Raw genomic sequence first — 11,228 nt, 5'->3', positions numbered from 1 at the left:
AAATTTAGATTTAACACGATAAAAAAATATGAAATGATATTTTCTTTGTAATAATTTTTTTTTTTTTTTTTTTTTTTTTGTATAATGAATCACAGCTTTCTGCCACACAAAACTTCAAAAAATACCTGTTGTGTGGTCGGTTGTAGTGTTACGTATATTACTGCGCCGCCAGGTACAGTACAAAGTTTTATTCGTTTCCGAATAAAAAATACTCTGGAAGGAAAGAGAAATGGCTGGCTGCAATTCTGCGGATTTAGTATTATGTTGGGTATTTTCATTGAAGGTATTTTTTTAAAGTTGTGTGTGTGTATATATATAACTGTGACATTTAAATGCATTGTATTGTAATGATCTCTGTAAATTGCTAGGGCGCCTTTTTTTAACGGTAAATAGGTGTAGTCCACTTTAAATTACTACTCATTGTTTACGTAGTGCATTGAGTAATAACTCATTAAAAATATTAAAAATACCAAAACATTTCGTATTTCTGTAAATCTAAAATCCTGATAATAAATAACAAAATTTAAAAAATGCTTGATGATGTCATTATTAGCCAGGGACAGTATTAAAGATCATTTCAAGTAATTCGTTAGTCAAAACGTGACCAAAGTTGCTTGATAATTGTAATGTAATATAATATGTAAAATTAAAAACACTTTTTTTAGAAAAGATGACAAACCTTGGAAACCCACAAAGTACAGCAAAGTCTGCAGTCAGCATTTTGTAGTGGACGGAAATTTGACAACCCTGACCATCCAGCATACGTTCCCACACTTTTTCCAACATACTACAAGAAACAGGGTTGTGGAAATGCTGACAGGTTTTTAAGGCAGGCAAGAAGGAAAGAAGAAAAGGTGGAGAGCGTGGATAATAGCATGGATGTGGACACCGAAACCATATCTGTGATCACCAAACATGACACTGGAACACAAACTGATGTAGGGGAACCACTTTATAGTACAGATAATATGGCAGTCTTATTTTGTGAAAAGTTATGTAATGATGTGGGTACCCAAACTAATATTTATTGTAAAAAGCAGTTTCTCTCCTTTCTTTAAATTAATTTTTCTCAGGGTTTCGGTAGATATTACTTCAAAATCACACTGCCTTCTAAGAAACATTATTCGTACGCTACGAAAAGGAGAAGCACATGCCACATTCGTTGTCCCGATTTTGTTTCCCCGCGTCGCCGCTAGAGGCGCCTCGATCTAGTTTCGCCGTTCCTTGCACTAGCTCTATAGCATTATACTATAGTATTGTACCAGTTTTTCAACATTGACGTTTCTAATATTAATATTGTGGAAGTACGCCATTTTGTACATATTAATTTAACACCCTTCCATCCCATTAGAACATAATGGCAAATAGGACCAAATCTCAAGATGTAATTTTTATAAATAAATTGTCAAGTGGACATCATCCCAATTGTTCTTATCCAGATCTATCCCTGATAGATTATACTGTGAAGTTCACGCGAAATGTACTTAGACGACCAACGAAGGAAAGGTGACAAGAATGTTTAGCAACGATATTTTATTTCGCGTATTTGAACAAGTTCTTTATGGATTCCAACTCCGCAATCAACAATTACAGCACGGTTTCTAATAATGATTAATGGCGGGAATGACAAAAGCTATACAGTTCGAGACAAATAAGTACAAATAATATCCGAAAACCTATAACTAGTGCTCATATACTAACTTAAAAACTAAGGGGAAGAAAGGAGATGGTAAGGAGAGTAGAGAATTTGGGGAAAATAGAATACAGTAGAAAGTGAAATACCCGGAGTTTAGCTGGACTTCACAATTTGGGTGGGATGCCACGTGGAACTTTTCTGAAAAGTCTCTCGCCGTCGTCTTCACTAGGTTTCTCCTTGTACCTAGTTGCTACACTTTTTATCGTAACTATGATATCCTATTTTCTTCTCAGACACTCGAATTCTCCAGTCATTACCATATGTGACCTGGAGCACCATATTCGACGTCTGTCTACTTTGAGGCCTGGGCCAAAGGATCTCTTACCGGCCCTCAGGGCCTCTTTTCTTTTATTGTTCTCCGTGGTTTCAGTGATTCCAAGAATCGTTCATCACCACCCAAGAGTTAGAAAGGAAAGTTCTGGAAGCAAGAAGAAACAAAGAACAAAGGAGAGGACTAAAACTATACTTAAATATATTTCTATTTAATGTTGAAAAATACTGCATATAAGAAATTATCCTGCAATTATGTAGTATGTTGTAATTTGTTTACAAAATAATAAATTTTAGAAGTTACATATACTCCATAAACCACCAAAATTCATGTGCATATAAGGTTTTAGCTTTTTTGTTAGGCTGTCCTCAAGACTTAAAGTAGTTCTAAAATAGCTAAAGTAACCAGACATACTGCTTTAGAGATTGTGTTCTGATATCAAGTACGTACTGAATTTTAAAGTTGCACTGTTAAAAAAAGAGGTAATTATGCAGTTTAAAGGAATATGAGATTTTTTCTTTAAAAAATACGCCGAGTAGTTTCCCCTAGCAAACATTACGTCTCCTCCACCTATTATTGGCTGTGAGTAAGAGGAGGTTTTAGTCTTTGAACCCTGTTTTTCTCTATAACTACCTTAAGTTTCATTTCCAAAATAATGTTATGCAGATAATATTATGGTTGTGTATGTCATGTGAGTAATAAATTTATAATTAATGCAAATAATAATGTGTTTTTAGGCTATATACTTATGCATATTACAGAACGTTCAATTACTAATAATAGCACTTCTCTCAGTGGAAGAATATCAAATTTTAAGTCCCCGATGTTTTGTTTTATTCATAATTCCATCTCATAATCTTACAGTATTATTTTTTAATAGAAAAATTCATTTTTAAACAAGATGTCTATCCATAAATTTAATATATTTTCACTTTTACGGGACGATAAACAAATGATAAACGTTTTATTTTACTCTTCGGATCGGGCGAAAAGACTGACGTTGCTTATGAAAAAATCATTTATCCTAAAAATTTAACGTAATTTTATTTTTAACTAATAGAAATTACGAATAAAGCACAATTAACTACGATCCGAAACTCTTGTTATAAATACTTCCTGATAGATAATAACAGTGGAATATTAGTAAAATTATAGAAATGAATTTTGCAAATTATTTTCTAGAAAGAAAAAAATATTAAAAAATAGGATTTAAGTTTTCTTAATATTACTTTAAATTTTTATCAGTTTTAAGACATTTCCTCCATCATGCAGGTAGCACGCTTTTTTCTTTACATTAGAAAAAATTTAAACTTATGTAAAAATGATTGAAAATACAGTGGGTGATCGGTTAACCAACATAATCCGTTCCAAGTCTTTGTTCGCTATCCGTTGAATGAGTTATATATATAGATACTTCGGTGGGTTGACGTCATTCAGCTGACCAATCAGCGCTTTGTGTCATCTGGATATTTAGCCGCACGTACGACCGAAGATAGGTAGTCGAAAGACCAGTTAATCTACCGACTCTGCTATTGGCGGTTTATGATCACATGACTTTAAGCCACCATTATTATTCCAAACAACAACGTGTTAGCGGGTTTTGAACGAAAGCTTCGTAGATAAATATAATCGTCTATACGTTCGTTGTCTGCAAACAAATTAAAATTAATCAAAGGTTAGCGATATTAAGAATATATAGACGATGTACTGTTTATTTATATTAATATTAAGTTTCTGAGTTTTATACGAGTTGTTATATAATGATATTTTTAAATTAAGTAAGAAGTTATTTAGTTTAACTTATTTTATACTTAAATAATTCTTAGAGTATGACTGGATGTGCCGCTTTCGGCTGCACAAATCGCAGCGAGAAAGGATTTTTGATGAAAGTTTTTCCGAAAGATCCTGCACGTCGTAAGCTTTGGGAAATAAAAGTGAAAAGAGAAAACTGGAAAGCAACCGACAGTAGCTATTTATGTGAAGTAAGTGAAGTATTAACAATTGTATATGTATGTAAAAGTTTTATTTTATATTCGGATGATATATTCATTCGTAAAACAGTCCAAATTGCGTAAAATTTAAATAAAAAAATCAGTATACATAAGATGAGTATTGATATAGTTTACTTATTTAATTGCATGTAACTTATAATTATGCAATTGCAAACCATAAGTTCCATGCACTTAAATAAGTAATAGCATAAATTGTTTCAATTAAAATGTGCTGTCTTAATATCTGAAATGATACACTTAATTTGATTTTCAGGTACATTTTCCTGATGATCAGTGGGAAAAAACTAGAGTTGATGGAACTAGAAAATTGAAGCATAATGCTGTCCCTTCCATATTTTCTTATGCACCACTTAAAAAATCTAGAAGGGTTCCACCAGTAAGAAATCCACTTTCTTCAAAAACTTGTAAAATTTCAAAAGATGATGCAAGTTCTGTTGAACAAGCATCAAGTTATGAACCAGCAACAGATAATTTTCAACAAGACAATTTTACAATATTCAATGAAGATTTCAGTTTTGAGAAATGTAAAGATAAAGATAAAATAATTGATGAGTTAAAAAGTGTAATATTGAAAAAGGATAAAATAATTTCTAAATTACACTTTAAATTAATCAATGTTGATAAAAGATTAATTAGGAATAGAATACAAAAATTTAGAGCTTGCCAGAATGATAAAGTTAAGACAGCTCTACAAGACATATTTAAAGATGATCAGCTAGCCTGCATTTCTTGAAAATCAATGTGTTTTAAAAAATGGTCCAATGAAACAGTATGTACAGCATTAGGATTGAGATTGGGGTTCAAAAGGTTATGACAGCTTACTCAAATGCAATCTGACTTATCCATCTTTAAGAACCTTACATAGATGAATGGAAAACTTAAAATTTGAAAGTGGAATATTGTACAAAGTGTTTGCTTTTCTTTATCTGTTTCCATATTGTCAACTTATATTTTAAGAAAATCAATGTGTTTTAATTTTGGATGAAACATCATTACAAGCACTGATTATGACATATGTACTAATACATATTATGGCAAGGTAACATTACTAAATCATACAGGCTTGGCTACTCATTCACTGTTCTTTATGTTAAGTGGTTTACAAGGTGGAAACACTGTTGCATACTTTTATACTAGCAACTCAACAGATGATTGTTTTAAAAATTAATTCTTGATATAATTAAATATAGTGAAGATGTGGGATTAATTGTTAATGCTATAACTTCTGATATGGATCTGTAAATCAGATAATGTGGAAAACCTTTGTCATTATTAGTAGAAAATTTAGTAAATGTGAATATTATATCCCACATCCTTATTGTTTAGAAGAAACCATTGAGTTTATTGCAAATCCAATACATCTTAAAAATATTCATAGCTGTTTTTTAAGCAATACAATAATCATTGCTGATAAAATGTAAAATCTTGAAAGATTATAATTTATGTAAAAGGTAATGAATTAAATGAAAACTATAATTTTAAAAATAAATTGCATTAATTTACCCGGTGAATAGGCAGGACAATGTGATACTTTTTTCCGAGACATTTCATATCATTTTATCATGTTTATTAGATTAAATAAACTATTTTTGAACATAACATAAAACAGCTTTAATTATTAACATTCAGAATATTAAAAACAAAAAAGAATTGGCTTGTCATTTGTCACGTCTGGTAAATGTTCATCATAAACAAATTCCAAAAATGATTAAATAGTATATTAAATAAACAAATAATAATAAAAATTAATCCAAACTAAAACATCTGAGATTTAAAAAGATTACACCAAGTAAAAATTTATGACAATTTAGATGATTGTCAAAATCTTTCTTTGATAAAGATAAGCTTGGCATTTGGAAGTGGTACCCATGTTTTTTAACAGTATTATCATTTTCTACATTTTGCCTCCAAGTGCCAAGCTTATCTTCACCAAAGAAAAATTTTGACTGTAAATTGAATGTGAACTGAAAATGAAAGTAAATTGTCATAAATTTTTACTTAGCATAATTTTTTTACATGTCAGATGTTTTTGTTTGGACATCAATTATTTTGTTTAATAATTATTACATCAAGACATAAGATACATTTTGGTTGGCACTTGGTGACTGAATGAACCACCAACAAAATGTGCTGCCAACTGGATGCTTTCAATATTCATTTCAATCAGCGCTGACTGACACTTTCGATATGTCATTTAGAAAAATTGTTATAAAAACTTAATTCACATAAACTTGAGCTTTCATAATTCTGAGTAACATTTTGAATAAAATTCATTTGTTTCATGCAATTTTATCTTTAGAAGCATAAAATTAAGCCATAAAACTGAATTAGCTCTATAGGAAACTCCATGAACTTCAACCTATCAACCCAGAAGTTTCATGAGTGCCTCACTAATAATGAGAAATGCTTAAGTTTAAAATTTGAGCTTTATAGACTCGGTAGTTTTTTCTCTACTACAAGTGTCTGCAGTCCAAGGTAAAGGAAAAGAAGAAAATCAGCTTTTTTGGCTATTTTTGTACTGAAAAGTATAAAAATAGCCATTGCTTATATTTAAAAAAAAATTGCTTATATTTCTGCAACTGCATTACAGAAAATCTTGAAATTTTCCTCACTACCTATGAAAACAATTTTTCTTTCAAATGAGATACTGTATTTGGAATTACATCAGGTGTTTGGGAGGTGGAGAAATTGATCCCTGAAATTCAGCAACTCTGATTCCTGTATACAGAGGAGTGGCAAAAGTAGGTATACAGTTGAGAATCTGAGAAATACAAATATTTGGTGTTTATTATTATTTTTATTATCTTTTATTAGTTTGTATTCCTCATTTGTGATTTAATTTGAATATAAATAAATGTTTTTTCTTCATATTTTTTCCCTGTATGTTTTTTTCCATAATAACTATAACCTATTTTTGCACTCCCCCCTGTATATAGTCAGAAAGTGACCTTTTTTTACTTGGTTTTACTTAGTGGGGAGGCATGGCAGTGACTCCCCACTAAGTAAAATCTATTCTAAAAATTGAAAACAACATTTATTTTTTTTGCCCAAATTTCCATTTTTCCAACTAAGTATAGTAGTTATTAATAAAAATATTTAAAAAACCAAATGAGTCAGATAAATTGTCTTTACCAAATTGTACTATTAACTAGTACACAGTAAAATAATTCTCCTTTCCTCTCTGACTTCTGGAGGCTTAAAAAATTTCAAGTCCATAGACTGGTATAAAAAAACAAAAGGACCAACAGGTTAACTTTAAGAGAAAAATAATTTTTTATTTAACACTATAGTTCACCCCAAATGCATTTTGCCTTTTTTGGCCTCTTCAGCAGGGTTTCCTACAACCAGAATGTAATACAGACTATCCATTAGAAGACACATCATTAACGCAAGCACCATCGCATTTACAACTATTATGTATTATCAACTCTTCCCAGCATTCTGCGGGTATCATGCCGTTATTTAAATTCATAACATTATTTTGCATAACAATCGTGAAATATTCTTTGAATTTTCTTTTTACTATATTTTTTTCCCTATTTAAGATTTTTACACTATTAATATCAACTTGGCAATTATTCATGTGACAATATAAGAACATGGGAGATGTATTAACTTTAAGCCTCACTGCAGCCAGATGTTCCGACATCCTCACTTTCAGTTTCCTCTTCGTTTCACCAACATAATAGTTTGGTATTCCACATGTACACTGGAGTCTATAGATCACTCCTTATAATAGCTCTTTATCCTTATAAGGTTCAGTCCTTATTAGTCCAAATAACCTACTTTTTTGAAATGGGGCTAATTTAATTGTATTTTCACAAAACTTTTTGATATTTTTCAAAAATACCCTTAATGTACAGAAAAGAGACATATGTATTAATTTCTTGCTTTTTCTTTACTTGAAATCTGCTATCTAAATATTTATCGTATCAATTCTTTGACAATCTTCCCGGGTAACCATTTAACAAATACTTCTTGTTCACCTTTTTAATTTCTTCATCTCTTTTATTAATTCTAGTTGTTCTAGAAAGGATCTTACTTATTTCCATTAAATAAATATTTCTTTTTTGGCTAATTGGGCAATAAGATTTAAAGTTTATAACTTTGTTTGCATTACAAGGCTTTTCATACTTATTATACTCTAAATGATCTTTAAACCTAACTATTGTTATATCTAAGTAATTAAATTTATCAAATATTTCGTTCTCATAGGTAAAGTTGATATATTCATTAATTTCATTGGCTTTCTCTAGTATTTTCTCAGAGGATGTTATTTTAGTATTGTATATAATAAATATGTCGTCTACATACAGTGCAAGGAATACTATTCATCCTAATCGTCACAAGATTTTATCTATGTTTATCATGACTATTTCTGCCAGTTTTGGGCCAATAACTGAACCCATAAATATTCCGTCCCTTTGTCAGTAATACCTTCCATTGACTGTAAAGAAATTATTATCCAATGCAAAAGTCACTAATTTTATTAAATATGTAGGGTATTGTACTCACATAAACTCTGTATGATCATTTCTTTTTTGATTGAAGGATACATTGATACGATATCCAAACCCATTATCCTATATTCAGGTAAAACTCTTCCTGCTTTTAATTTTGAAATTAAACTGTCAGCTTTTTTATACTGAATTCCAAATTTGATATAGCCTGTAAAGATTTCTTTAAAAAAATTTCCAAATTATATAACAATGTCATCTTAAAATCTACTATAGGTCTGCACTTATTTTGCTTATGTGTCTTAAATTAATATGAACATTTAATTTAGGCACCCTCACATTTTCTCCTGGAGATATTTCTTTACTTTCAACCATCAAAATAGTACCTTCTTTTAATAATTTTTTTCAGAGTTTTCTTCAATGATTTTTGTATATTGTTTATTGGATCTTGTTTTAATTCTTCAAAATTTCCTTTTCTTATGATTTCTTGTTTTTTCTCATCCAGATCTTGTAAATTCAATATTATAATTTGCAATTTATCTGCTTTAACAATACATAAATTAGATTTTTGAAGGAATTTTCTTAATCTATTATATTTACCTATATGCTGGTTAGCCTTACGATCCATTATGCATCTTTTTTTGTATTAAGTTTCTTTAAATCATCAGCAATCTTTATCTTTAGTTCTTCTTTTGCTTTTTTATTGTAATTGCTTCTAGATATTACCAGTTCTATATCTGCTATAGTATCTAATGTTTTATCAAAATACTGTAAGTTCATACCAACACCATATGACAGGAAACGCATATAATCCTCTGAGGATTATATGAACTATATTGACATGACATGAACTATATTGTTAGAATTAAAATCCTTCTAAGAGAGGTAATAAGGAGCTAGTTGTGGGAAATGGAAGTGTTGCATTTGCCCATTAAAGATGGACCAAAAAAAAGAAAAAAATGCCAGTAAGTGCAAGAGACTGGTATGTAGAAACTACACCATTAGAATATGTACAAATTCTGAATGACAAAGATAAATTAACATAAACTAACCTTTTCCTGTTGTCATTTACACAAATGTCTAGAACTAATTTCATATAAACTAAATATCTTAAGAATTGTTTGTGTTAACAATTTTCTTAAAAGTTTTCTCAAAGAAACTTAAAAATTACCATATTATAAATCTAGCAGATTCTAAAAAATTCTGTTGTGATAATTTTTTCACAAACATTTAAACAAAAAGTTAGAGAAAGAACTGTCTTGTTATTTTTAGTTAAGGATTAAAACTCTTCCTTTCCTTTGCATTCCTTTCTAATTCACTGCCTTTACACAACACACAAATGGCACGCCTATTAACTAAACAGAAAATGGTAGACTGTATCCAATTTTCTTTAAACATGACATTGATACAGCCATTCTATGTAGAATATTCTAGCTCATTGGCTTCTATTAAGACATTATTTTAAGCTTTATTAGCTTAAAATGGGAAAATTGCATCAGTTCTTTTTTCAGGAACTGATGCAATTTTCCCATTTATTGTTATCTACAAAATCTCTGAAATCATTTATATTTATTTTGAATCTTGAAACTTCATTTAATTGATCTAGTTTTCTTTTACTCTCACAAGTCATCTTCTTTCATATAATAAATCAACCAATCAACAGTCAATAAACTTACACTGGAATGTATTTTCAGTTACTTTTTCTTCATTCAAATGGAAAAGACTAAGAAAAATTTTCCTAAATTTAGTTTCATGAAGAGATTTAATATTTTTATATGTGTGGTTGTTTCATAAAGTTCTAATTGAGAAAAGAAATTGTATTTTTATTGTTTTCAGCAATATAACTCATTGCTTTTAATATGTAAAGTACTATTTATTCTTCAACATTTATCCATTCATCAAGAATTTTAACAACTGGCTTGCACTAGCTGATTCAACCACTGAAGGTAATTCTGAGATGAAAAATTAGGAGTCAAAAATAATACTATGCAAATGGCTGCCCCTACTTTTCTTGCAAACTCTTAATCTTTTAGTGACATTTTTCATGACACACTTTAAAATACTGAGCTCTGTTTCACCTATGACTCATCAGATATTGTCCTTTGGGTGTTTCATATTTTCCAGGTTATCGGCATACACTTATTCTCTTTCAGATAGCCCCAAAAGAAGAAGTCCAACAGTGTCAAGTTGCAAAATCTGGCAGGTCAGTTGATTTCATTTTGGGAGATAATTGATCCGGAAATTTCCCTTGCAGCAACTGCAAAGTTTCATAAACTATGTGACATTTCATACTTTCTTGCTATAACCATGTCACTTCGAGTTTGAGCCATAAAAAGTTGATCATGTCACAATATTGTTCACCAGTCACTGTGACTGCATTCCCAACCTTGTTTTCATAAAAACGCTGCACAATATGCACATATTGTTGAGCTGCATGGCACTATTCTATTGGCTTGAATTTCTCAAGCCAATAGAATAGTTGTAGGTGCAAAGTGGCATTGCAGTGCCCCAAAAATAGCACCAAATTAAAATCCTGTAACTCTTATTGAATCACTCTGAATATTAATGAAAAGATAAATATGTAAGAATGGAAGATCTGGATCATGTTATTATCATGTTCCATTTTAAACTGTTTAGTACATATTCTATTTTTTTTTTTTTTAATCAAAATCAATACATTACTTCTACAGTTCCAGGAATGCTTCTGAAAATCATATCAAAGAGCAAGATTCTAATAAATTGAACTAAAAGTAAATTAGATATGACAAAATTTCAAATAAAGAATAGCTTCT

General features: G+C 30.1%; 1 protein-coding gene across 2 annotated transcripts; it reads left to right on the top strand.

Annotated features, from left to right (window-relative positions):
• Positions 1-2,943: 2,943 nt before the first annotated feature.
• Positions 2,944-6,503, top strand: LOC111612470 (THAP domain-containing protein 1-like). 2 transcript variants are annotated; one of them, XM_023353683.1, is made up of 3 exons: positions 2,944-3,671; positions 3,794-3,949; positions 4,233-6,503. In XM_023353683.1, exons 2-3 carry the CDS (start codon positions 3,797-3,799, stop codon positions 4,710-4,712), a joined length of 633 nt encoding a protein of 210 aa, XP_023209451.1. In that variant the 5' UTR covers positions 2,944-3,671; positions 3,794-3,796; the 3' UTR covers positions 4,713-6,503. The 2 variants fall into 2 exon arrangements, with proteins under 2 accessions (XP_023209451.1, XP_023209452.1); XM_023353684.1 differs by having other exon boundaries at positions 2,945-3,642; positions 4,233-6,502.
• Positions 6,504-11,228: the final 4,725 nt, after the last annotated feature.

This window comes from Centruroides sculpturatus, unplaced genomic scaffold (assembly GCF_000671375.1).
Source record: "Centruroides sculpturatus isolate CEXI.00-Female unplaced genomic scaffold, Cexi_2.0 scaffold1679, whole genome shotgun sequence".
Classification (NCBI taxonomy): domain Eukaryota; kingdom Metazoa; phylum Arthropoda; class Arachnida; order Scorpiones; family Buthidae; genus Centruroides; species Centruroides sculpturatus.
The sequence above is the reverse complement of the archived record's forward strand: the minus strand, read 5'-3'. Positions and strand labels throughout refer to the sequence as shown.